General features: G+C 39.6%; 1 protein-coding gene across 1 annotated transcript in view; it reads left to right on the top strand.

Annotated features, from left to right (window-relative positions):
* The first annotated feature begins 1,232 nt into the window (after positions 1–1,232).
* PRKCI (protein kinase C, iota) overlaps positions 1,233–27,779 on the top strand; it is a 59,928-nt gene continuing 33,381 nt past the window's right edge. The window contains exons 1-6 of the mRNA XM_006890384.1: positions 1,233–1,246; positions 2,245–2,366; positions 17,439–17,528; positions 18,520–18,570; positions 24,996–25,081; positions 26,586–26,726. Coding sequence (XP_006890446.1) covers positions 1,233–1,246; positions 2,245–2,366; positions 17,439–17,528; positions 18,520–18,570; positions 24,996–25,081; positions 26,586–26,726 — 504 coding nt within the window. The remainder of the gene's footprint in view (positions 1,247–2,244; positions 2,367–17,438; positions 17,529–18,519; positions 18,571–24,995; positions 25,082–26,585; positions 26,727–27,779) is intronic.

Below are 27,779 nucleotides of genomic sequence, written 5' to 3'. Positions count from 1 at the left end.
TCACAGCTCTCTATCCATTCCTTTGTTGATGGGCAGTTAAGTTGTTTACAGCTCTTTGCTATTGTGAACAGAGCTGTGATAAACACAGGTGCGCATATATCTGCTTGGGTGGTGGATGTGGTTTCTTTGGGGTATATTGCAAGTAGTGGAATTGCTGGGTCAAATGGTATTTCTGTTTGCAACTTTTTGAGAAAGCACCATACCACCTTCGACAGTGGTTGCATCATTTTACACTCCCACCAATAGTGAGTAAGGGTTCCAGTTTCTCCACAACCTCACCAGCATTTGATGTTTGCTATTCTGTTAAATTTTGCTGTTCTTCCTGGGGTGAGACAATATCTCATAGCTGTTTTGAAGTTCTCTTCATTATTTCTTACCTTTTTCTTTTAATTCAGAAGAACCCATGGAACATGAGATATCATTGCTGTTGTTAGTTGGATCCTAGCTGAAAGCAGAGTATACCAGAAAGATGTTTATTTGTTTTTTTATTGACCACAGGAAAAACATTTGACCGTGTGAATCATAATTTATGGATTTGTGGTGTTGTAGGTTAATTGTTCAAAATGACTTTCTGCAGCTTTTCCCTGTAAATCTTATTTTCATTGCATGCTGGGTGGGAACATGCCAATAGAGGGAATATACAGTTTGTAACAAATTGTGGCTGACTCTGAGAAGAATGGGAAACCTAGAGCACTTGATTGTGCTTATGCGAAACCTCTACTTGGACCAGGAGGCAGTCATCAGAGCAGATCAAGGAAACACTGCATGGTTCAAAATTGGGAAGGGCATACACCAGGGATGTGTCCTAGCTCCATAGCTTTTCCACCTGTATACAGAACAGATTATCTGGGAGACTGGGCTCTGTGAGGAGGAATGTGGCATCAGGATTGGAGGAAGACTCATCAACAACTTGTGTTACGCAGATGACACAACCCTGCTTGCTGAAACTGAGGACCTGAAGCACTTGTTGCAGAAAGTCAAGGACTGCAGCCTTCAATATGGATTGCACCTTAGTACTCAAACTGACATCATTACTCCTCAGTAATTTAGAGATGTTCCTAACTGCAAACTTTTCCAGTACAATGCATCTCCTGATTTGACTGCTGATGCCAAAGGTGTTCATTGTTAGGTCCAAGTAAAATTAAAGAGAGTGATAGATAGGAAAAGGATTGAAACTGCCAATGACTTCTCGGTATCAGCACACTTGGTATCAGCAGTCAGGATATCAAGACATGTATTGTGTTAGGTAAGTCTCCTGTCAGGGACCTCTCCAAATTACTGAGGAGCAATAATGTCCATCTGAGGTGTGCCTGATTCAGGCCATAGGCTTTTTAGTCACTTGCTGTACATCTAAGAGCCGGGCAGTGAATAAGAAGGACAGAAGAATAGTTTCTGTCTTTGCCTTGTGCTGTTGCAGAAGAGCGCTGACCGCTCCACGGGCTGCCAAAAGAATAAACAGATACGTGTCTTGGAGAAAGCACAGAAGCAAGAGTGCTTCTTGGAAGCAAAGATGACAGTTTTATCTCACATACTTTAGACTTGTTGTTAGGAGAGGCTAGTCCCTGGAGAGGAAGATCGTGCTTGGAAAGGTGGAGGCTTGGTGAAAGAGGGGAAGACCGTTGACCAGGTGAATTTCCGCAGTGACTGCAGCAGTGGCCCTTAGTGTATCAGAAATAATGATGACAGCACAGGATGGGACAGGGTTCAGACCTCTTGTTCACAGGGTAGTTGAACTTGACTCAGTGGCATCTAAGACAGCGAGGACTACAGCTTACCAGAAAAAAACCTGTTCTTCTGTGGAGTGGACTGTTCACCAAAGAGAGAGGCCGTGTTAAGCACAACTACCATCTCAGAGCGTTTAGGATGGGCTTGCTTGGAGGGAAGGTAGATTTAAGTTTCTCACAAACTTTTTCCCCCAGCATATGGAAATTTATTACTGTGACCTTTTCATTGAAACTTTCGGATCTTAAAAATAGGGAATGCTTCACGAATTTGCATGTCATCCTTGTGTAGGGGCCATGCTCATCTTCTCTGTCGTTCCAGTTTTAGTCCATGTGTTGCCGAAGCAAGCAGTGCACAAATTATTAAATGATTTCCCAATATTTTTTCTTTACTTTTCAAGGATAGTAGTTTATTGGAAGTAGTGTATTTTGATGCAAAAGTCCATGAAATTGGCACTCAGTAATATGTAGAAAATGATTAGTTTTAATAATTGTTAAACTTAAACCTTCTTTTCTTTTTCAGGGATATCATGATAACACATTTTGAACCTTCAATCTCCTTTGAAGGTCTTTGTAATGAAGTTCGAGATATGTGTTCTTTTGACAGTGAGCAGCTTTTTACCATGAAATGGATTGATGAGGAAGGTGAGTTGGAAATCACTTGAATTAAGTTGTTATTTTCTCTTTGATTTTTTAAATACAGTAATGGTTCTTAAAGGTGGGAAAGGTATAGTAGAAACTTGAAGCTATTATTATTTAAGTCTTGAAGCCTAATGTACCAGAGAGAACAATCTATTATCCTTCTTCACCCCCTAACCCAAGGAACTTTATTTGAATTTTATCCCCAGCAGTACAGTCAAATCTCATCAAATGGTATGGCATTTTACTTTAATTTTTAATTTGTGTGTTTTATATTCAAGAGATTACTTTTTTGGGGATTGTATATTAAAGAAATTTAAAATAATTGTCACTATTGCTATTTTTAAAGTGATGGTAGAAACTCAGTATCTTAATGATTTTTCTTCAAAAAACCCTTCATGGGTACCTGTTTATTAAGGATACAATTCATTTCATACCCTCAAGCTTATAGACTCCTAGGAAAGATGGACTTGTGCCTAACAGAGACAGATTCTGGAACAAACAACTGCAGGGGGTACAAACGAAAGCACATCTCCATCTGCTGTCACCTCTGCTGCAGGTTGGAACTGTACCTACACCATGGAGTAACGGGTTCTCTGAGGCGAAATGAGAAAAAAATCACTTAGGCCAAGAATCAGGTCTAAAAAGAAACAGATCAAAGAATATGGTGCCTGTGTGTGGCGGGGGAGTCTTAATGCATTCCATCTGAAGAGTGGGTAGTGAGAAGGTATGAACTTGATATAGATTCTTGCTGCTCGAAGTGTGGTCTGAGGAACTTGTTAGAAATTGGGACTCTATCAAGCTCTGTCCCAGATTCCAAAATCAGAATGGACACAGATGTGATCCCCAAGTGATTTAAAGAGTGTTCACGCCTGAGAGCAGTAGGGCTGGAGTCGGAACGATCTCACCAGCCATGGTAGACTTGCTTTTACATGCAGAAGGTTTTTGAGTACAGGTCAGAGGTGGTCAAGTTGGCACAGGATAGGGCAGAGTTCAGGTCATTGGGTTGCTGTGAGTCATAGTTGACTTGAAGGCCATTAATAATAACAACAACAAGTGCACTACTTTTCTAAGATTGGTTTTCATTGTAATACAAATGGCATTTCATTTTAAGAGATACCATTATAGTGTTTAGTTCTGTATTTGGGGCCATTCCTGTGTTCCTTGGTAGGAAAAGCTTTGCAAAAAAATTACCTCACTCTAAGCTGTAGATAAGCATATTTATGCTTTTAAATAAAGTTTTACAAAGATTCTCTAAAGCAGTCTACATTCACCGTATCATAGTATAAGTGCTTGGTAAAGTTAAAAGGAATCTCCTTCTTCTTTCTTTCCTTTCTTAAAAATTCTATTCCTGAGTAAACCATTATTAGTAAAAGCTTTTGGCTTTTTTTTTTAAATGTATACACCAATATATTGGAAGCAGGAGTGGTATTTCCATCCTAAACAACATGTCTCTGGAAACTTTATGAACTTTGATAAATGATGATAGTTATGGAAAGACTTCAAGTCTTTTCTTCATAGGGTTGCTATGAGTCGTGCTGGACTGGACAGGAATCATAACAACACCAGCAGCAACAGTGACAATAACAATATAGCTTGGAGGTTTATGTATGAAGCAGTTGGATTCTGGAAGATGGTTTCTCTGGTGAGGATCAGGTGTAGACTGGTTGGTGTTTTCTGTTCACAACTGGATGTGAGCGGATTGGATTTGCCAGCTTTAGCTAACAGTGAGCTGGAAGCCTTTTGGTTTAAAGTCAGCCAGGACCTGGTGGGTGGGCCTTGTATTTAAAAGGTGGTTGGACCCTGGGCCTGCAGCCCTCAGACCTGGAGTTGTGTTTGGTATGAACATTCTTCTAAGTGGTACAGCCCTTGTCTGTCAGTTTGCTGTACTGAAGTAACTTGGGGTTGATGTGATGCTGAATGTCGAGCCACTGATGTGTCAAAAGGCCGTATTGGTTACCCATCGTGGACAGTGTTTGGTGGATCTCTCAGATTGATTCATGTTTGGAAGCAGGAGTGGTATCCAATTCCTAAACCACATGCCTCTGGAAACTCTCTGATCATAGAGAAACAACCATAGTTATATAATAGGGTTCAGGTCACTATGAGTCATACTTGACTCAAAGGCACTTACCACCACCACTACCAACACCACCACCACCAATAATATATGTATTTTTTCAAATTATTTATAAGCAACATCTTTTACACAAAAGGAATTATATTTAGACTGTCATATAATATCTTCTTAGGTATTTGTATATTTTCACTTGTGTACATCAATTCATATCATTACCTTTTTATCACTGTCCATACTACATATTATAAATGTTCCATGATTAATTAATCCCTTATTGATGAATATAAGAACTGTTTATAGTTTTTCACTACTGTTAATAGTTATACGATGATAATTATTACATCATTTTATGTAGTGAGAGATTCTGCATAGCAGATTCACAGAGGTGAGCACGGGAATAAATACTTCATACACTTTGGTAGCTAGTGATAGTTTGTTGTCAAAATAAGTTCAAAGTCAATTTCAGATACAACTATAAGGAATGAAAAGGACCCTTTATTTTTGCCCTCACTAGCCCAAGATATTTTGAATTTTTAACATTTTTGCAAATCTAGTGAGATACACAGTAGCATGAATTTTGTTTTACTTTGTTCTACTTATGAATAACATTTAGCACCTTAACTGTTCAGCTATTTTTTATTTATTCTGACATGAAATTAATTTAAATATGGTTAATTATAAGTATTGGACTGTCTTAGAGTACATTCTTCAACCTGCAAATAAGAAAATAGAGATTGCTACACAGAGCGCACGCTCAGTGAAATAGTTCTTAGGAACTAATGTCATTCTCATTTTATTCTAATCCTACTGTAATCATTTTATGTCACTTAAAATTTTTCAATTAAAATTGAAATTCAGTAATTCAAATTATTTTTCATTAGAATAAATAAACTTTTATTGAAAGAACTTGATTGAGAGACTCTATTTAAAATGTCTACGTAGTTTTGTACTTTGTATTGGCTTTGCCTGGAGAGTTCTACTCCCAGCTTGTATCACATGGCTGTTTCTTGTTATTCAAGGTTTTTTTTTTGTTATTCAAGTTTTAACTCAAGCATCATCTCCTCCAAGGAACCTTCTGTTTACCCCATTCACTTCCTGTCTGATTAGCCAGTTTTATTTTGTTGTTCTTTTATTGAAAGTGCTGTGAGAGAAGAGATCTTTGTCTGTTTTGTTTGCCACACATTAGAGCAGTACTCAACATATTATGCTCAAAAAAACACTTGTGACCCACATAGAAGGCAAGTAGGAAACCTTGCCAGGGTTGGTTAAACTTAAGCTTTGGGCTTGTTTATTCTATTTCTTCTTAAAAGAATACTCACTGCCATTGAACTGGTTCTGACTCATAAAAACATTTTAAGAGTAGAATTTGCAAGGCTGTAAATCTTTATAAAAGCAGACTGATGACATCTGATGCCTTCAAACACGCTGCTTATATTAATTTACAAAATCATATAGTAAATGAAATTAACTCTTTGATGAAACAATGTTATTCTTTTATAATGTAGGTCTTAGTTCCTGCCTTACCCAAACAACTTTTAAATGTTCTTGTTTTCTTTGTCAAACTATGAAATTATAGCCTTGGCTTCTTCCAGTGAGAGAGAGAGTAAACTTCCCTTAAGGTCTGTTGATTCCTGTGTGACCCTTCTCACCCTGGTGAACCGATTTCCTTAGTTTTAGGTATACAAACACAGAGTAATTTTTTCCCCCCCTCCAGTCAAAATCATGCCACCTTTGCTTTTCATCGTATGTGCATTGGGCCATTTTGATCTGCAGAACAATTTTCTCTAGGAGGCTTGGAAGGCAGAACTGTCACTTGGTTTCTTTGGCATAAAAGAAACAAACATTGTTGTAGAACCTAACCACCTAATTGTAGGATTTTATACGCGATCAAATAAAGATCATCAGCTCATTTCATCTCTTTAAACAGATTTAAGACAACTGCTCCTTTTTCTTGTGCTCAAAACCAGTTTTACTGATCTGTTTTGATGTGTTAGTGGAAAAACTGGTTTGCTTAATCTAACTAAACACTATAGAATGAACAGTAATTTTGTAACCTTCCCACTTCTTCTCCTGTACACTCTTGTATGATGAGAAAATGGGGGGCAGAGGATAACATGTGACTTTTTAGTTCACTGTATTCAATCATGATTTGTTTTTCTGTAAGCTTGTAACTGTTGTACCTAAAACTTTTCCCCTTAAGATTTTCTAAAAACACCCCTTCATTCAGAATCTGATCACCTGATTTAAAAATCTGTTTCTCTCCTTTCACTTCCTTTGACTGTTATGTACTGTTGAGTGGGAAGTGATTCACAGCTGACCTTCAGCGAGTTTTCAGAGGCCATAAATCACACAGGCGGAGATTGTCCGTCCTTCACTGGCAGGGCCCTGGTAGATTCCAACTGTGTGCCTTTGCTTTGTCAGCCTGACTCCTACCTCTATGCCACCCGTTTGTAATTGTCCTAAAGTTCACTAATGCTCTGTCTCACGCTTTTCTCCTCTGGTTCATCTTCAGTGGTTTTTATTGTTTCCAATTCCTCACAATAACTAATCCACCATTAATCCTACCTAATAAATTTCGGATATTATAGTTTTTGTTAAAGAAATAAAATTTGGATCTTCAAAAAGACTTTTTCATACCTACTTTCCTCTACAGCTGTGCTGCTTGAATATATAAACACAGTGCTAATAATTGTTTATAGCTTCTTTTGGGAGCTCTAATGGCCTAGTAGTAAGGTGCTCTACTGCCAGCCCAGGGGCACATGGTTCAAATCCGCCAGCTGCTTTGTGGGAGAAAGAGGGGCAGTTTCTCCTGCGTGGTTTACAGCCTCTGTAAACCTGCTGGAGGGTCAGCTGTGGGTCCGTTGTTACATTTCAATTGATTGACCATTTTTTTCTGATACAAATAATATTTTACTGTTCTTCACATGCCTCATGTTAAAATTAGATTCTAGACTTTGTGAGTTTTACCTTCTTAGGTGCTGGATATTTTTGTAGTCTTAAAAATAATGTTTGAGCCTTGTTCTGGGGTTTTGTTAAATGACAGAGGAAGAATTTGATCCTTTATTATTTCCTTGCCAGGATTTTAAACTGGTACTTTATTTTATTCCATTTTTCATTACTTCAAGAGGGAAGATAGGTCCGATCCTTTCTGCTCCGTCTCTAGAATTGGAAATTGAGAAGGAACGATTTGATAGGAGGATGCATACTTCTGTAGGCACTGACTCTCACTGCCAAGAAAAAGGAAGCTCACTGCTGTTGTGACTGTGCCCAGTATTTGACAAGTTTACAACTTAAAACAGTATGGCGCTCCTGGGAGATTTCTACAAATGTATACTCTCAGCATTGTAGCCCTGGAGAGGAGGAGAAGCAGTGACTTTGGCCAGAGTTGTACTGATTTTTTTGTTTGTTTGTTTGTTTTTAATCCAGAGGAGTGAGGTAACCGTGGAAGAGTGAGAACAGGAGCGTGAGAGTGAGAGAGACAGACAGACACAAGTTATCTGTAAATGTCTGTAACTGTGAATGTCAGAGAAAGGAATGCGGTGCTGCCTTTAAGCCAGTGTTATCTGGATTGCCAGCTTTGGTTTAAAGTCTTGTTGATGGTTTCAAATATGGGGCATTGAATTCATCCATATGTTGCAATAACTAAATAGAACTAGTGTTCTGCATGTGTTTCACGTCTTGTCAGATTATAATCGGATCCTGCACACTAATCAAACTTTTTGAGGTCTGATACTCTCCATCTGCTTCTTTGGATAAATGTGAAGGAAGAAAAGAAGCTGTATTGAGAAAACACATTTGAGGATTGATCTACAGACTGTATTACCTAGAGATTCCTTACATGGACAGTTGCTCCTAGATAGCTTGCTGTTGTAAGACGTGAATTCAGAGTTTAGTAATAAAGGAAGCTTTGAGAAATACCTTTCCTCCTCATCTTTGCTTTGCAGTGACTCTCTGGAATGTTTTCCTTCTGAGCCGTGCATCCTGCTTTATCAGGCTTTAAACATTTTGCCAAAGTAGGTAATGCTTGAACTAAAGAGGCCCAGTCCAATAAAAACAAATAGATGTGAGCGTACGTAATGTAATGATTAACTCTTATTTTCACACTTCCTTGTGGTTTTTAAAAAGTATTTGACCAGGAAACCAAAAGCAAGAAGATACAGGCCTGATAAAAAGATAATGCCCAACAAAAGACCTTTTTGTAAATATGATTCTAATAAGAGTTAAGTCAGTTCACGACCTGCTCCAAGTATAATAATGAAAGACACTTATTATACCCTAGCCATACTGAATTAACGTATACGTTTGTAATCTTTCGTTTCCCCTAGCATCTTTGCAATCTAAGTAATAGCTTCTCCCTACGCCCTCTTCTTAGAGACCTCTGGTGGTATCTTCTTGTTGTTAGGTGCTGTAGAGCACAACTCATATAGCAAGCCTGTGAACAGATCTGAACCCTGTTCTCGCCTGTGCCATCCTCACACTTCTTGAGCCCACTGCAGCAGTCACTGTGTCAGTCTCCTTGGTTGAGGGTCTGCCTCTCTTTCACTGACCCTCTGCTTTTCCAAGCATCATGGCCCTCTTCAAGAAGCAGCCCCTCCTAGCAACATGCCCGAAGTATGTGAGACGAAGCTTTATAATCTTGGCCTCCAAGGAGTGTTCTGACTGCACTTTATCCACGACATAATTGTTCATTCTTTTGGCAGGATATTTAGTACTCTTCGACAGCTCCACTGGTGGCTTAGTGGTAAGGAACTGTGCTGCAAAACCAAAGGTACGCAGTTTGAATCCACCAGCAGCTCCATGGAAGAGGGATAATCAGTCTCCTCTCATATACTTATGTGCCCCTGAAAACCCAGAGGGTCAACAGTGAATTGGTTCTGACTAGACAGTTACACAAAAACTACCCCCTTTTTAGACAGTAGAACACTGAGGACCAAAGGATTAATTTTGCTAAAAATTCCACAGGAGAACTAATGTTTGACTTCAAACCAGTTTATTCACTGACTGAGTTTAATGTGCCATGGAGTATTTTCTTGAGAATATGGTGGCTTTTTGGTGAAAATACAGAGAAGAATACATGCACTCATTGAGCATTCCTCCATGTCCATTTTTATGACCCTGGTTAAATTCTGTATATCTGTCTCCATTCTCACTGTCTGAATCCCGTGTTTCACCACGTTTATTTACACTGTGTCCTTTCAGCTGCTGCTTTTTTGTTTTAAAGTTACTTCTCTGAGTTTGATATCCTATAGATAATTCTTTAAAAGAGCAGGCTAATTCCTGTTCAAGGGTAATCTTAAACTGGTTAAGCTTATCTCAGGACAGTAGATTAAGAGGTTCCCCATATTTTAATTTCTGTGGCTAGAAGCTGAGCTGCAATCACGAAGGCACGTGGTTCGAGGCCACCAGCCACTGTGGGAGAAGGATGGGGCCTGTTAACTGCCTCTGAAAACCTGCCAGAGCTATGGGTCAGTTCCAACTCTGTGGTACACAACAACAACAACAAAACTTAAATCATATTCAGCTTTGAATACTTTTTCCTTTTGTTCTAGAAACACACAACAGACTAATAAATGTTGATCTGAATTTAGAATCTCCAAGGCACACACTTCTTAAAGATGTTTCTAAATCTCATGACAATTAGTTGTTGCTGTTGTTGGTTGCCATCTAATTGGTTGTTACTTATGGCCACCTTAGCTGTTACAGAGCAAAGGCCGTCTAGCCCGGCACCGTCTTCCCATCTGTGGTATATTTGCATCGGTCTGAGGACCAGTTTTCCTGTTTTTGTGAATCCCTTCTTTCACCAGATGTGATCTCCTTTTCTAGTGATTGGTCTTTGCTGATGATTTGTCCAAAGTAAATGAGACGAAGTCCCATTAGCCTTGCTTCTAAGGAACATTCAGGTTGTACTTCCGTCAGGACATACTGTTTGTTCTCCTGGCAGCCAGTACTGGAATGCACAATCGTCGGGTCTGTTGTGGCCTTCCTTTTGTGTGGTCCAGCTTGCACATGCAAGTCTGGAGGGTTTAGAAAGACGTTGGCCTGAGGCAGGTGCACCTTGATCATCAACGTGACCGCTCTGCTTGGGGGGTGTGTGTGTGTGTGTTTTGGATTTTTTGTTGTTGTTTGGGGGTTTGTTTGTTTTTTTATTTATTAATTTTAATGAACATTTACATAGACATTGGATTTCTGTTCATTCATTGTTGCACTTTTCTCTTTGCCCAATCTCCCCCCCAGTTCCCTCTTCTCTTTGAAAAGTAAAAGAAAAATTCTTTCATTGTTCTACAATTCCCCACCCCCAGGAATTTCTTTACATTACAGTGCATTACCCACGTCTGTTTTAGTTGTAGTGCTCCTGTCCAGTAGATAATAAACGCTGTCCATGGTTTGATTTGTTTTGTTAACTGAGTAAAATACATCTTGGAGATAATTCTTTATCAGACTTGATGACTGTCCCCATTTTTAGAGGTTTAACAAAGTGTGAGAATGACCAGCTTTTGGAGTAACTTGCTGTATTAAAGGTTGCCAACCTTAATATAATTGAATTTGGAGCCACTTTTAAAGTGAGTGATTAGTATGAAGAGAGAAAATTCTGGCAATTTAGAGAGGAGGTCAGTGTGAGAGGATTAGAGATTATGAGGCTAATGGAATAGCTTTCTGGAAAACTATGATCCTCTGATTTAGACAGTTACAGCGCTATGAAACGAACAAAACCATTGCCAGAGACATGTCAATAGTAGATCTGATAAACCTTGATTGATTTGGTTGTAAGAGGAGAGGAGGGATGTGTAATCTAGAATGACTTGAATTGTGCCTTAAGTTTGTGGGCAATTGCTTGGTGTTTTTTGTTTTACGCTCTTAGGTTTAGGACAACTCATGATGACCCTGGGGACAGCAGGACTGCACTCTGTCCTACCCTGCACCGTGTTCATCATCCCTGACACTTGAGCCCATTGCCCCAGTCACTGTGTCTATCCAGCGAATTGACGATCTTCCTCTCCTTTGCAGACCCTCTACCTGTTCAAGCATGATGTCCCTTTTCAAGGAATAGCCCATCCTAATAATATTACTAAAGTAGATTACTTGGTTGTTGTTTGTTGTTATGTGCCGTCAAGTCCCCTGCGACTCATAGCGACCCTGTGTGCAAAAGTCCCAAACCCTGCTCTATCCTGTGCCAATCTTATTGTCTCCAACACGCCCACCCCCATTACCCCAGTCACTGAATCAGTCCATCTCTTATAAGGTCTTCCTCCCCTGCACTGTCCCTCCACCCTCCCAAGGACTGATCCTTCCTTACAACACGTCCAGAGTATGTCAGATGAAGATTCACTATCCACGCCTCCAAGGAGCAGCCTGGCTTCACACTGTTTGTTTTCCCAGCAGTCCATGGTATATTCAACACTCTTCTTCAACACCACAGCCCAAAGGCATCAATTCTCCTTCTACCATCCCGAGTCATTTTCCAGCTCTCTGACCCATAGCAGGTGATGCAAAGATCATGTACAACACAATTACTTGGTAGCTTTTATAATTTGACAGCTAAGTGCATTTGGTTTGTTTTTTTTTTTTACTGTTACCCAAGATGGAAATTAAAAGTAAATGTCAGTTTTGTTTAGAGATAATATTTTATACGTATGCATTTTACCTGTATATTATGTAAGTGAATAGAGAAAGAGGGTTAAAAATAATAGGTCCAGATCTCAAGGCCAATATAGATACAAGGGTTTGGGAACCATAAGGACGCACTTTATATTAGACCCCAGTAGGAATAGCTGAGGTGGATGTATGCAGGAAAATTCAGAGTTGAGTGAGGAGGCCAAGGGTCAACTGAGACACAGTCATTGGCAGCCTGAGAAGAACTGTTAGAAGATATCCTGATGTGAACAAGAAAGAGCAGACCATATGCATTTGGGAAATGATCTGGCTAGGTTTGCTAGACCTGAGTCTAACAAAGCCTCTGATTTTAACTGCCAGTACACAAGAAATGCAAAAGATAGAGAAATGTTAAATAACTTCACAGGGATGCAAATATCTATGTCGAGATGAGAAAACTATGAAATGTATAACCCCGTTTCTTCAACAAACTAAAAATGTATAACGAGTGAAAGGACACAGAACCTATAAAGTGAAACCTATAAAGTAAAACCTATAAAATGGACATTGTTTGGGCTTTGATTCAATCATTCCACAAAATTAAACAGTAAAAGAAATTTCAGTGATATCAGTCTAGAGACTAAGGTGTGCCTGATCGTCACAGTTAGTTGCTATGCTTAGAGAGCTGGACAGTGACTAAGGATGGCAAAAGAAGAATTGAGGCCTTTGAGTTGTGGTGCTGGAGAAGAGTCTTGAACGTACCATGGACTGCCAAGAAAACCAGCAGGTCTGTCCTGGAGAGTGTGAAACTAGCTTGCGCCTTGGCAAAGATTTAGAAGTTTGGTCTGATATACTTTGGACATGTTTCCAGGAGGGACCAGTCTTTGGAGAAAGGGTGGAGGGTTAGCACAAGAGAGGAAGACTGTGATGATATGGGTTGACACAGTGACTGGGGCAATGGGAATAGATGTGTCAGAGACAGCGAGATTGGCCCAGGATAGCGCAGGGTTCAGAGCTATTGTACATAGGGTCACTATGAGTCAGAGTGGACTCAACAGCACGTAACAACAAAAGAAATTGAGATAATCATGGAAATGTCAATATTATCTGGATTTTTTTTAAAAAAGAAACATCTAAAAGGGGGAAACACTATAAAGAACTTTTTCTTTTGGGAAATCTTGTTCTTGTTTATTTGTTTTTATTATTATTATTATTATTATTATTATTATTATTATTATTATTATTGATTGAACATGACTCATAGCTACCCTATGAACAAAAAGGCCCAAAGACTTTCTGTAATTATCAATATTTATTAAAGTTCTTATTATACGGATTTATTTACACAGTTTGAATACATGTTTTTCTCACAGGAACTTTACCATTTCCTTCATCCCCACTCCATCAGATTGTATGATCATATGGTTAACGCTCCAGTCTTCACCCCTCTGCTTCCACCCTCCACCCCTTGGACCCTTATATACATTCTACAATAATGGTTTTATACAGTATTTGTCCTTATGGGACTGAGTTATTTCACTCAGCATAATGCTCTTCAGTCCCTCCCAAGTTAGGCAATAATTTACAAAATCATTGTTTCTGCGTGCTACATAGTATTCCGTTGTGTGAATGTACCATAATTTCTTAATCTGTTTGTTTGTGGTTGGATATCTGGACTGTTTCCATGTTCTTGGGATTGTGAATATTGCTGCTATGAACATAGGTGTATGAGTCTCTGTGCCTCAGTTCTCATACTCTCGGGGTATATTCCAAGTAGTGAAATAGCTGGGTCACATGGAATTTCTTTGTTCAGCTTTTTGAGTAAATGTGAAACTGCTCTCCAGAGTTGTCCGTACCATTTTACCATCCCACCAACAATGTATACAATGTATAAGAGTTCCTCTCTCGCCACATCCTCTCCAGCAGACCTGGGAGTAAAGCCAAAAACCATAAAGTTCCTAAGATACAAACTGGGATCAAGCTTAGACGGACTAGTCTATGGTATAAAGAATCTGCCTAATACAGCTAGAAATGCACAATATGAAGAGGTTAAAATTGATGGAATGGGCCCTTCTAAAGATTAAATCCATGTGTTCATCAAAGACCTTTTCCAACGGGTGAAAAGAAAACCTATCAACTGGGAACACACATTTGGCAATACTCAGACAAGAGTCTCATAACAAAGGTCTACAGAATACTCCTCGGCCTCCACAAGAAAAAGAGCAATTACCCAATTACAAAATGAGCAAAAAACATGGAAAGCATTTTCACAGAGGAAGATATTCAGATGGCCAACAGAGACATGAAGAAATCTTCAAAATCACTGGCAATAAGAGAGATGCAAATCAAAATCACAATGAGGTACCATCGCACTCCAGTAGCAGTGGCAAAGTTTAACAGGACAGCAAGTTATTATCTGGATGCTTTATAGTGAATTGTCAATTTTTGTAGGTTAATAGTAATATTATGATCGTTGTTGTTATATGCCATCATGGATTCGGTCTGAAGAATACAGTGGAAGGGGATCAGGTGAAACAAAAAACTGTCTAATGTCTGAGAATTTCCAAAAGCAAATGTTAAAAAGAAGTGTAGGTGAACTAGAACAGTGTTGGAGAAGCCTACAGGCGGAGTTTCTATAAATAGTGGGTGCCTTTGTCAGAAGCTATAGAGACGTCAACTAGAGTAGAGAGTTGAATGTCATTGATGAGGTCAGCTCTTTTGGGACTTTGGCTGTACTATTTCAGTAGGATGTTTGAATTAAAACCTGATGGTAGCATTTTGAGAAATGAGTGGAAAATAAGAACATGGAGAGATTGCATGTTGGAACAATTCTTAATATTAAGAAACCTATTTTATAAAATATTGCAAATAAATTATAAACCGCATAAAAATGTAAAATGAAAATAAAACCCCCAAACTCCTAAGACTGTGTTCTTGTCGTTTTTTCCCCTCACCAATTCCAGTCTCACTGGTCCATTTACTCTTTAGAGATGTGGCTGCTGAATGAATGGAATGTCAGTCTGAGAGGAGCGTTTGCGCAGGGAGACACGGACGTGTTTGCCAGAGAAGAAAGAATGGAAAGAGGAACAAATAGAAATAGGACAAAGAAGGAGCAGGGAAATAAATGCCCAGGGGTAGAGAAAGAATACAGAGGCCTCACTGGCCAAGGTCAGAGTCACTGGCCAAGGTCAGAGTCAGGAGTAGAGGTGATCTGCATTCACGTCATTGAGGCAGCAGAAAGGGGGATGAGGGAGGTGACTGCATTCTTCCCCCTCAAGTAGTAGATTGAGTTCTCTGTGAGAGTGATTGAGTTCTGGCAGTGGGCGGTATTTCTTATGTGATAAAGTTTGAACATAAATGAACAAAATAATGGCTTCACGGAAAACACAGCTCAGGCCCCAGGTATGTCCAGGTGACGGCTGGACTGGATACTGCTGTCATCCAGGAAGACGTGGCACCGCATTGATTGCCCAGGATGACTCTGAGTGTTGACTGGACTGTGCGTTTATTTGAAAAGCCGCTCCAGTAGGACTGTGGGTCATTCGAGCATTTAGTGACTACACTTCCATGTTGTGACCTGTTTAAGCAGGTTCTTGTGTGAAGGAAAGTTTGGGCAGAGTCTGGAGCTAAATCTAAATAATGATCCCGGGGCAGCCTAGCTGCTGCTGATACCAGAGAAGGATTACTTTCACCTATCTTTTAAAGAAACGAGTGTCCATACATATTCGTAACAATGTGGTGATTTACAATGTATTCATGGTAGATGCTTCTTGCTGTGTTTGAATCTATACAGTATTAAGAATAACATCATTTTAGTACCCTGTGATGTTTACTTGTCTTTTATTGAGTATGCAGAGGCATTTGGCTTTCTGGATCATAAAAAATTATGGCAACATTGAGAAGAAAGGAAATCCAGACCACTTACTTGTGCTTATGCAAAACCTACATCTAGGCCAAGAAGCTGTTTTCTGAACAGAGCAAGTGAACATTGTGTGGTTTAAAATGAAGGACGGTGTATGTCAGGGTTGTATCCTTTCTCCATCCCTCTCAGTCTGTATGCTGAGCACATCACTGGAGAAGCTGCACCAGGAGAAGCAGAAGATGGCATCAGGGTTGGAAGGAGACACTCATTAGCGACCTGTGTTCTGCAGGTGACACAACCTTGCTTGCAGAAGATGAAGAAAACTTGAAGCGCTTGCTGCCGATGATCAAAGACTACAACCTTCAGTAGGATTCACATCTCAAAATAAAGAAAACAGAAATCTTCTTCACCACTGGTCCAATAGACAGCATCATGATAGATGGAGGAAAGATTGAAGTTGTCAGTAATTTCATTTTACTTGGATTCACAGACAACAGCCATGGTAGCAACAGACAAATCAAAATTGGTGTTGCATTTGGAAAATCTGCAGACTTCTCTAAGTGCTAAAGAACAAGGATGTCAGTTTTAAGACTAAGGTGCGCCTGATCCAAGCTGTAGTGTTTTCAGTTGCGTCCGTCTGAAAGTCGGACAGTGCCTCAGGATGACGGAAAATCATTAACTTTGATTTGTATGTTGGGGAAAAATACTGAATATCCCATGGACTGCCACAAGAACAGACAAATCTGTCCTGGAGGAAGTGAAACCAGTGTGCTCCTTAGAGCCTAGGAAGGCAAAGCTTTGTCTCACATACTTTGGACGTGTTGTCAGCAGGGCTTGGGAAAGACATCATGATGGGAGAAGTCCAAGGTCAGATTAAGAGGAAGACCCTCTATGAAATGGATTCACGCAGTGACTATAACCACGGACTAGAGCATTTCAGAGGTCTGGAAGGCACAAGACAGGGCAAAATTACACTTGGTCCACAGGCTCACTATGATTTGTCGTCAACTCGGTGGCACCTGACAGCCACAGCTACCAACTTATTATCCAGTAATCCTGCTCATATGCCCCTTCACTCGTGCATAGGCATTGCTGCTTGAATGGAAACCCACCACAGTCTCATCAAACGGATTGATGGATAGGGACGCTGTGGTACATACACGCAGCAGAGTAACAGAAAGAGTAATGAATCTACACAGCATACTGGAACATGATAGTCCTGGAGAGCACAGTGCTTCGTGATAGAAACCGAGCAAGTAAGGACAAATACTGTGTGATACTCGTTTTATGAGAGGCTAAGAATGGACATATAAAGAGACCAGCATTTCTTGGTGAGAGAGAACAGGAAATTCTACAAGAGGGATGGAAACAGTAACAGTATGCTTTAGATCTTAGAGACTATGTATGTGTGTGTGTGTGTGTGTGTGTGTGTGTGTGTGTGTATAAATAAATAAAATTTTTTCCTCAAGATTTTACACAGAAATTGTTTATTAATCATTACATTTAGTGTTTTTAAGAAGTAAACTTTCTGCTTTGTGTTTTTTAGGAGACCCATGCACGGTGTCATCTCAGTTGGAGTTAGAAGAAGCATTTAGGCTTTATGAGCTCAACAAGGATTCTGAACTCCTAATTCACGGTAAAGGATTAATTTAACATTCCCTGAGTTTTGTTTCTGGAAGCAGGAGTGGCATCCACTGCCTAAACAACATGCCTCTGGGAACTCTGTGAACTTTGATTAATGTCGAGAGTTGTAGAGGGGCTTCAGGCCTTTTGTTCATAGGGTCTCTATGCATCGTGCTTGACTGGAAGGCAGTCAATAACAACAACAAACAGTATCAGACAAACTCTGTGGGCTTTGCTAAGTGTCGATCGTTGTAGAGGGGTCACTATGAGTCATGCGCACCTTAATCAGCAGCAACAACAAGTCCTAACATGAGCGGTCTGCCCACCATTCTCGTTGGAGCATCTGGTGGATTCAGCCGGTTGGAGACACGGCCTTCTGATTAGTAGAGCGTCCCGCTCCGGACGGGGCACTTGAGCTCCCTCTACCGCTTCCAGTCCTGAGAAATGCCTTCCAGGATATTAAAATGTGCCTTTCATGATTTCTCATCAAAGTTTGAGATGAAGTGTAGCAAGCCTGAGGCATCTCCTTGCAGTTTTAATAAGTGCACATAACCATCTGGTAAGGCGTGTTTTCATTTAAGACCCTGTAGTGAGGCTGTTGACATAGTATTTCATAGATGCAAGTCTATCTGAAGGTCGGTCACCCTGAGAGATGGATAGTGATAGAGAAGAATACACTTCAGCTCACCCATCACATAACTGCAACAGTGTAGACCTTGTGAAATGAGGTATTTTTGTTCCGAATCTGTGTTCTTTTTCATTCTGCCCTGCTGCCTCTCAGATTTGTTATGCACTATAGTACTTTGTGTATTTAAGGATCAGGTTCAAATTTATTTCTTTTTTTCTCATCTCAGAAATACCTTTCAGTCACAGTGATCAGACAAGGGCAAAATTTGGTTCTTTTTTTTTCCTTTCTGTTAATATAGCCCATGTAATTTGCACTTAATTCTATAATTAATATGTTTTAATATATGCTGTATTAATTTGAATTCTTTTTTTTTCAGTCTTCCCTTGTGTACCAGAACGCCCCGGAATGCCATGTCCAGGAGAAGATAGTGAGTCAGACGTCATATTATATGTCATATTATACGTCATATCATACGTCATATTATATGTCATAGTTAAAACTAGCTTGATATTTTTTTATAACATGACACAAATGACGGGGGAAATCAGAACAGTAACTTTTTTTTTAAAAAAAAATTATTGTAATTTTGGTAAACTTTTCAGAACAAACTGGCTTTTCATTCAAATTTTTATTGTAATTTTGGTAACTTTTCAGAATGAATTGGCTTTTCATTCAGCGATGTGTATGCATCATGTTTTGTGGTGTTAACTGCAGTCCCCACATTGTCACAGCTCTTCCACTGCCCCCTGTGTTTCTCATTTTCCTTGGTCCTTTCCTCACCTTTTTGTCCTCTGAGATGCATCCTTAGGCAAAATCTACCCTTTGCTCTTCTGAGGCTCACAGTTCGCCTGTGCCCACGTGGGGTTCTCAGGAGTCAGAACCAGCATGACAGCAAGAACTGCCAATTTCTCATTGGGGTTTGCTGGGAGATTGGTTAAACCATGTGTCTGCTGAGGGCTGGGGGTGGGGTATGGAGCGAAAAAGCCAAATGCTGCTTTCACAGAGCTGATGGAGAAGCCACTGACTTCTTTCTTTGTGAAGCCAGAGTTCTATAAGATTTGTCCTTTTAGCAGACCTTGGTTTCAGTCCCATCTGCAAATTGATCATAGTTTTTCACTGTATTTCCTGTTTACTTTCCCTCTTTAATTTTATTAGTGGAGGTTTTGATACCACTCTCCCATTTCAGTATAAATATTATGGAATTAGAATATAGAGGAAAAAGAATAATCAATAATGTCTCTTGTTGTTTGATGCTGTCCAGTCAAGTAGGACTCATTGCGACCCTGTGAACAAAAGGTCTGAACCCTGTTCTGTCCTGTGCCATCCTCCCACATCCTGACACGGGAGCCCATTGCAGTAGTCACTGTGTCAGCCCACCTAGTCGAGGGTCTGCCTTCCTTTGTCTCTTGGCTCTCTAGTAAAATATTTAAACATAACTTACTGCCCCTAAGGTTCCTGTCTAACTGCTTCTCAAAATCTGCTGGAGGGTCGGTTATGGGTCATTTCAGGCTAAAAGATAAACAACAACAAACAACATTGTCAACTTGATCTCCTCATTGCTATTTAACTTCTTCCAAGTTGTATTTAATAAAAAAGCTTCTGAAAGTGGATATTCTTTTAGTTTAAAACACTGTTAACAGATTTTCTGCATTGACTTCTGCTAACAAATTAAATGATTGGAAATTAAAGCATCTATATGCAAACTTCTGTGATACGTTGTTGTTCTGTGCTTTTACATTGGGACCAACGCATCGCGGACCCTCCAGTGTTCTTTCAGAGGCTGTAACTAACACAGGAGAAGGTTGCCTGATTTTCTCCCTTGGAGTGGCTGGTGGATTCGAACCACTTCTTTGGGCTGGCAGCACAACTCCTTACCCACTTACACTATCTCACTATTTCTAACTCAGAACATTGAGGCAGATCTTTCTAATCTTCATTTTAGACACTAAACACAATACTATAACTTTTTTAAAATATCTAGGGTCCAGTTGGAATCTTTGTGTAATATTAACATTGAGCATTTAATGAGGCAATAAATAGAATGTTGTGATTGTTTGGTGCCGTTGACTTGACTGTAACTCAGGTAGCCGCCTGTGCACAGTGGATCTGACTCCTGTCCTGCCCCCTCCCATGCTCCTCAGCTCTGCCACATTGGAGCCCGTTGCTGCCGTCACTGTGTCAGCCCGTCTGGTTGAAGATCTTCCCCCCCTTCTGACCCTCCACAGTTTGAGCATGGTATCCTTTTCCAAGGCCTGGCCTCTCCTCACAGCACCCCCAGAGTATGTGAGACTCAGTTTGTCCTTCTTTCCTCCTTACGAGCACCCTAGCTGCACCCTTTGCAAGATATATTCGTGAATAAATTTAATAGTGTTTATTTAACTTTACCAGACTTAAGCAGATGAGCTTAAATTTGGTCTTTCGAAACTTTTTCAAGTGTATTTGAGAAAATTATTAACATAAAAGTTATTGGATAAAAGATTGTTGGGGAACAGAAGAGTCTACAAAATTTAACTTCTAGATTGATTACAATAAATGAAATGCACCTTTACGGTGAAGGGAGTTAGCAGTCGCTACATTTTATTATGATCAAACACCAGTAGTGGCAATCAGCATGTGACAGGTTGGTTATCTAAGTAATATTTTTGCCAAAAACATTTTGAAACCAACAAATTAAGAACTTGATACATTCTGTAATGGCCAAAATTCTTTAAAAAGCCTCTATTATGAGGGCGCTCTGGTGAGGAAAGAAGTTCAGGCTGCTTTGAAGGAAATGGCAAAAAATAAGGCCCCAGGAATAGACAGTATACCAGTTGACATATTTCAGCTAACAGATGCTTCCTTGGATGTGCTCACCAAGTTGTGCCAAGAAATCTGGAGAACAACCACTTGGCCAACTGACTGGAAGAGATTTATATTTGTTCCCATCCCAAAGAAGGGTGACCCAACAGAGTGTGGAAACTATAGAACAATATAATTTATTTCACATGCAAGCAAGATTCTACTGAAGATTATCCAAAAATGACTGGAATAGCACATCAATAGAGAACTACCAGAAGTCCAGGCTGGGTTTAGAAGGGGTCGTGGTACTAGAGATATTGTAGCTGATGTTAGATGGATCTTGGCTGAAAGCAGGGAATACCAGAGGAATATCTATCTGTGTTTCATTGACTATGCAAAGGCATTTGACTGTGTAGATCATAACAAACTGTGGCTGACTCTGAGAAGAATGGGAATCCCAGAACACTTGATTGTTCTAATGCGAAACCTATACTTGGACCAGGAGGCAGTCGTCAGAACAGAGCAAGGGAACACTGCATGGTTCAAAATTGGGAAGGGCGTACACCAGGGATGCATCCTATCTCCATACCTTTTCAGCCTATATGCAGAACAGATTATCCGGGAGGCTGGGCTCTGTCAGGAGAAATGTGGTGTCAGGATTGATGGAAAATCTATCAACAGTCTGCGTTATGCAGATGACACAACCCTGCTTGCTGAAACCATGGACTGCTAGGAAAACAAACAGATTCATCCTGGAGAGGGTAAAACCAGGCAGCTCCTTGGAGGCAAGGATTCTGGGGCTTCGTCTAACATACCTTGGACATGTTGTAAGGAGAGACCGGTCCTTAGAAAAGGACATCATGCTTGGGAGGGTGGAGGGACAGCACAGGAGGGGAAGGCCCTCTATAAGGTGGATTGATTCAGTGACTGGGGTAATCGGGATGGGAGTGTCAGAGACAGTGCGATTGGCACAGGACAGAGCAGAGTTTAGGGGTGTTGTACATAGGGTCGCTATGAGTCGCAAGCGACTCGATGGCACATAACAACAACTGGTGGTCTAGTGGCAAGAAGCTGCACTGCAATCCCAGAGCTGTGCGGTTTGAATCCACCGGATGTTATGCTGGAGAAGGAGGGACATTGTTCTCCTGTACCAGTCAGAGGTGATTTGATGATACACACACAAGATAAAATAAAATCTAAAGAAGCCTATATTATGAAAATAAACAAGAAAAAGGCAGATTTAATGTTTTAGAATGCATTAGAAAGATAGAGAAGACATAACCAAATGCAAGCCTGCATTTTGACCATTTTCTCTATTGGGATAAAAGTACTATGCTTTCATCCTTTTTTCTGTGGACGCTTTAAGAGTTTAGGAGATGATATTAAGTTAATGATAATTTTTTGAGACATCGTAATAGTAATGCAGCTGTTTGTAGCTTACTTTCAAATGACTCAAGGGGAATAAAGATATAATCAGAAGAAAGCACATCTGGCATAGTCCTGATTAGGATGTAAAATGAATGATACACAGTTGTTAGTTGTTCTGTATTTCTGTGGACAATTTGAGGTGGGGGGGAAATTGAAAGGAAGATGTTTATAGCTGTTTTATAGTTGTTGTGGTTGTCGTAGACCTGCAGGTCAGAACTGAGCCGTAGCAGACCTGGCAGTGGGGGTTTAGAGGCAGGATATCACATGAAGGGCATCGTCTATCTTTCTCCTGCAGAGGAGCTGGTGAATTGGAACTGCATACCTTTGGGTGAGCAGTGCGATTCCTTAACATGAAGCCATCAGAGCCCCTTAGTTTTATTTAGAATCTTTTTTAAAAATTTTTACATTTATACACTGTGTTTCACACTATTTTTCCATTCACATTGTGTTTCATACAATCATTCCCATGCATTCATTATAGGTTGCTCTTTTTTTTTTTAACTCGAGTTTTATTTTGTTGTAATCTTTTTTTTTCTATACTGATTTGTTTGCAGAGCTTAAATACAAGTTTGAACAAATTCTTTTCCTTTCCCTCATCTCCCCAATCAACTTGTATAACCCAATGATTAATCACCCCTTCCCCCTGCACATCCACATCCCTCTGCTTCCAGCCTCTCCTTCCCCTCCTGAATCCTTACACTCATTCTACGATAACGGTTTTATACAATATTTATCCTTGTAGGACTGAGTTAGTTCACTTAGCATAATGCTCTCCAGTCCTTCCCAAGTTAGGTAATAATTTATAAATTTATTGCTCCTGTGTGCTGCATATTTTCCATTGTGCGAATGTACCATAATTTGTCAGTCCATTTGTTTGTGGTTGGACATTTGGGCTGTTTCCATGTTCTTGTGATGGTGAATAATGCTGCTGTGAACATTGGTGTACAGCATGCATTATGTTTTGTAAAATTAATCACCATTGAACCGTGCCCATCATTACCTTGTCTTTTCTGGTCCCTGCTGGATCTTTCCCATTTCCTTGACCCCCTCCCTCTACCAGCAAATTGTTCAACCCTGTGATTTTGCCGGTACCATCCTCACCCATCTGCTCTCACCCCTTTCCCTTTGGGCCCTCATATATGTTTTACTAGTTATCCTTCTGTTTTTACGGTAATGGTCTTATGCAGTATTTGTCCTTAGGAGACTAAGTTGCAAGAAAAAAAAATTGAACATAGAAACTCCATGACCCAGCTATTCCACTACAAGGAATATACTCCAGGGGAATTGGAATAGAGACATAGATATTTGTATACCAATGTTCTTAGCAGTGTTATTTACCATCTCAAGAGCATGGAAACTGCCTGATGTCTGCTCACAACCAAATGGATTAAGAAAATGTACATTCACACAATGGAATATTATTGCAGCACTCAGGAGCAGTGATTTCAAAAAAATACTACATACCTTGTGAGAGACTGAAGAGCGCTATGCTACGTAAACTCAGTCGCATAAGTCTTCTTTATGTTCTTTAAAAATTAGAATACATTGGAAGATTTTAAGTAAGTAAATGGATAAAGGAACTGTGATACAGTTTTCAGTGGTGTATTAGTGATCAAAAGAAATGAACTATTTTTTTTTTATTTTATTATTTTTTGTGTGTGTACTGTTAAATCAGATTTGACTAGTACAGGAGGAGATTGTCCCTCCTTCTCCAGCAGAGCATCTGGTGGATTTGAACTGCTCGCCTCTGGGATTGCAGTGCAGCTTCTTTCCACTAGACCACCAGAGCTCGCCAGAAATAAAAAAGGAATGAGATATCTCAATGTGAAAATGCATGATGGAGGTTTAGACCCTTGTATATACTGTGTGGTTCCAAAACTACGAGACAGTGAAAAGGTCAGCGGTTGTTGTAGAAGGACAGATGAGTAAAGCAGAGGGCATTTTCAAGGCAATGAAATTAGCAAGTTCTGGTGCTCTAGTGGCAAGAAGCTGTACCACAATTCCAGAGGTGAGTGGTTCAAATCCACCAGTTGCTCTGCGGAAGAAGGAGGAACAGTCTCCTTCTGTACCAGTCAGATCCAATTTGACGGTACACACACACACACACACACACACACACACACACACCCCGACACACACAAATAAAGGTAGTGAAATTGTTCTGCATGATATGGTGGGGTTAGTTACTTGGCATTGTTCATTTATCAAAACTTGGAACTTGACACAAAGATTGAACCCTTTTGCAAACTGAACTTGAGTTAATATATTAAAATTGGTTCATCAGTTCTAAGAAATGTGAGTTGTTCATAATAGATCAAACTATGCGGAATAGAACTTTTCATACCTTTTGTGTAATTCTGTAATTTAAAACAACTCTAAAAAAATAAACAGCACTAAAAATAATACCAGAAATAAAAAGAGATTTTAGGGAGGAAGACAGTAATAGATGTTCAAACATTTATACTTGGACTTAGTTTTTATCTAGTCTCTGGTAGCATGTATTTCACTCTTCCAGGTTGAGTTTTTTGGTATTTTGAGGGACCTTTTTTCCCCTTGCAAAAAAATACCATGAAAAGAATCATAGACTTAATTATATAATAACTTATGTTCATACTCTTCTTTTTTTAAACTTAAATCTCTCTTCAGAATCCATCTACCGCCGAGGTGCCCGCCGCTGGAGAAAGCTTTACTGTGCAAATGGCCATACTTTCCAAGCGAAGCGTTTCAACAGGGTAAATTTGACTTGTTTATAATTTGAGATATCTATTTTATTAATTGCTAATATAAAAAAAGGGCAGTCTTGTTATTTCCTTTTAATGAAGTAGGTTAGATACAATAGATCAGTTTGCTTTAAGCAATTCTCCTGTAGTCCAGAGATTTTTAACAGTGTCTTTTTCACTCTGAAATAATGTTTCATATTGGAATACAGTAAAACCTGCAAAAGCTGTTATCTGAGTAAGGGAGAAACCCTTCAGAGAAAGAGAACTCAAATATTTTCCACTAAAATGTATCCTATAAAAGTGGCAAAACCGTACTTGATTGAAGGCAGGAGACTAGTAAGATCAAAAAGCCAGTTCTGAGTTCAGCTCTACCAGGTTCCGCTGTAATAAGTTAGCCCGCTAGAAGAAAGGTACCTCAAATACTAAGTAGCCAAAAAAAATGCAGTATTTTCCTTTTAATTTTTTAGAAAAGAAAACTTACCAAGCTGTACAAGGCACTTTCCCAGTTATTGTATATGGCTTCATGTATCATCATAGGGACTTGTGAAATAACGTGCTGTGTGTTTCCATTTCATAGAAGGGAAAGCTGAGGTTTGGGGAGTTGAATAACTTGATCACGATGATATAACTCATCAGTTAAAGCCGGGGCTTGAATACAGGGACTCTGTCTCTGTTGTTGTTGTTATTGTTGTTGACTGCCTTTGAGTCGAGCATGACCCATAACGACCCTATGAACAAAAGGCCTAAATCCCCTCTACAACTACCGACATTTATCACAGTTCATAGAGTTTCCAGAGGTATGTGGTTTAGGAAGTGGATGTCACTCCTGCTTCCAAACCTGTCATAGAATGATATTGATTGAGTCATCTGTGGTGCATAGCGACCCTGTGGACAGCAGCCCTGAGCCCTGCCCTGTGCTGAGCCAGTCTCACTAATTCTGACTCTAGGAGCCTATATTTTCATCTGGTTTTGGTAACCACAAATTTAGGTAGCTTTCGCCTTTTTCATCTTGAATTTAATGCCATGTTCTAAATTCATTAATATAAATTGAAGTGAAACTCTTTTTCTTCCCTATAGCACTGATGTTACCAGGGCTGTAAAATGAAAAGACACTTGAGAGTGAGGATTTTGGTTTGACCCCAAAACAGGCTGAAAGGTTCTGTGTCTGCTCGGGCATTACCATTGCACGAATTTCTCCTCCATTTGTTTTCCAAGTTTCATTAACTTTTCCTGCTTTCATTGATCTTAATTTAATTGTATGAAGACTGAAACATCTTGATATAAATCTTGGCGTATAAAACAGGAAGCAACATGGTTAATAGTCTTCATTCTCTTTAATCTGATTTTTTCCCCCTGACTGTCATAGATTTGAAAACTTTGACTGGGAAGATTTCTTTGTCTTTTGACACAATGGGAATTGAGTTGGAGAAGAAAGCAGTTATTTTCACTGTTTTATGAGGAGACTTTACAAAACGATCAGCCTTTTTGTTACTAAAATACTGTCAATTCTTTCCAGCGTGCTCACTGTGCCATCTGCACTGATCGGATATGGGGACTCGGACGCCAGGGATATAAGTGCATCAACTGCAAACTCTTAGTTCATAAGAAGTGCCATAAACTCGTCACAATTGAATGTGGGCGACATTCGTTGCCACCGGTAAGAGTGTCCTTTTTAAAAAAAAAAATAAAATAGAGCATCCTTGACAACACTCTTAGCACAAAGGGAGGTGACAACACCGCTGACACAAAGGGTTGTGGTGAGGAATCCCAGTTTGTTACAGAACTGGGGTTGGAAAACTTCACATTGCTATTAGCATACTGTGAATTTTAGACTTTCCTACAAATAACAGGGGTAATACTCTTTTTCTAGGATATAATTAACTTCTTTGTTTAACCTGCCAAAAATATTCTCAGGTCTAATTCTAGAAGGGTGTAGGGTAAACCGTTTTGAGAGCTTCCTTTTAAACCGTTTAATATCTTCAGTTTCTCATTTCCATTACTCTAACATCTACTCTAGAATCAGAGCTCAGTTGCAAAGAGTCAAAAGTACCAAGTTTGTTATTTAGACTGTGAGACCATTGGAGAGTTTTAGCATTTTTTTTAATAACTTTTCTTTACAAATGGGGATTTTTTTTTTTTACAATAACAAGGAAGCAAAAAAATTTGCCATTTAAAAAAATGTGTATTCAATATGAATTCATTACAGGAAATTAAGAAATAGACGTGAGTAAAGAAAAATTTGCATGTTATTTTTAAGAGGCTTTTCCATAGGATGAAGCCTGTCTGTACACCTCAGCTAAATAACTATATTCTAGAGATTTGTTTTGACAGAGACTTAAAGTGAGCTTGTGGGGCTTAAAAAAAGAAGAGAGAGTGTAGAAGAGAAATAAGAATATAGGGGTTCCATCTGAGGTATAGTTTGGTTCTCTTTGATGGTCTGAAATGAGTTCTGTGTTTCTTCTGTTGTCTCTAAAGCCTGGCTAATATTACCTCATTCACAAAGATACTGTCGTGGTTTTTGTTTTGTTTTGGGTCAGTTGTGACTTGTAATGACCCTCTGGTGCGTACTACAACTCCTTCGTAGGGTTTGCTGAGCTGTTACCTTTATAGAAGCAGATGTCAGGTCTGTTTCTCCACAGAGCAGATGGCTCGTTCAAACTGCTGACCTGCTGGGTAGCAGCTAAGTGTTTAACCTTTGTGCCACCAAGGC

This window comes from Elephantulus edwardii, unplaced genomic scaffold (genome assembly GCF_000299155.1).
Source record: "Elephantulus edwardii isolate Elephantulus edwardi_28Jun2011 unplaced genomic scaffold, EleEdw1.0 scaffold00088, whole genome shotgun sequence".
Taxonomy (NCBI): domain Eukaryota; kingdom Metazoa; phylum Chordata; class Mammalia; order Macroscelidea; family Macroscelididae; genus Elephantulus; species Elephantulus edwardii.
The sequence above is the reverse complement of the archived record's forward strand: the minus strand, read 5'-3'. Positions and strand labels throughout refer to the sequence as shown.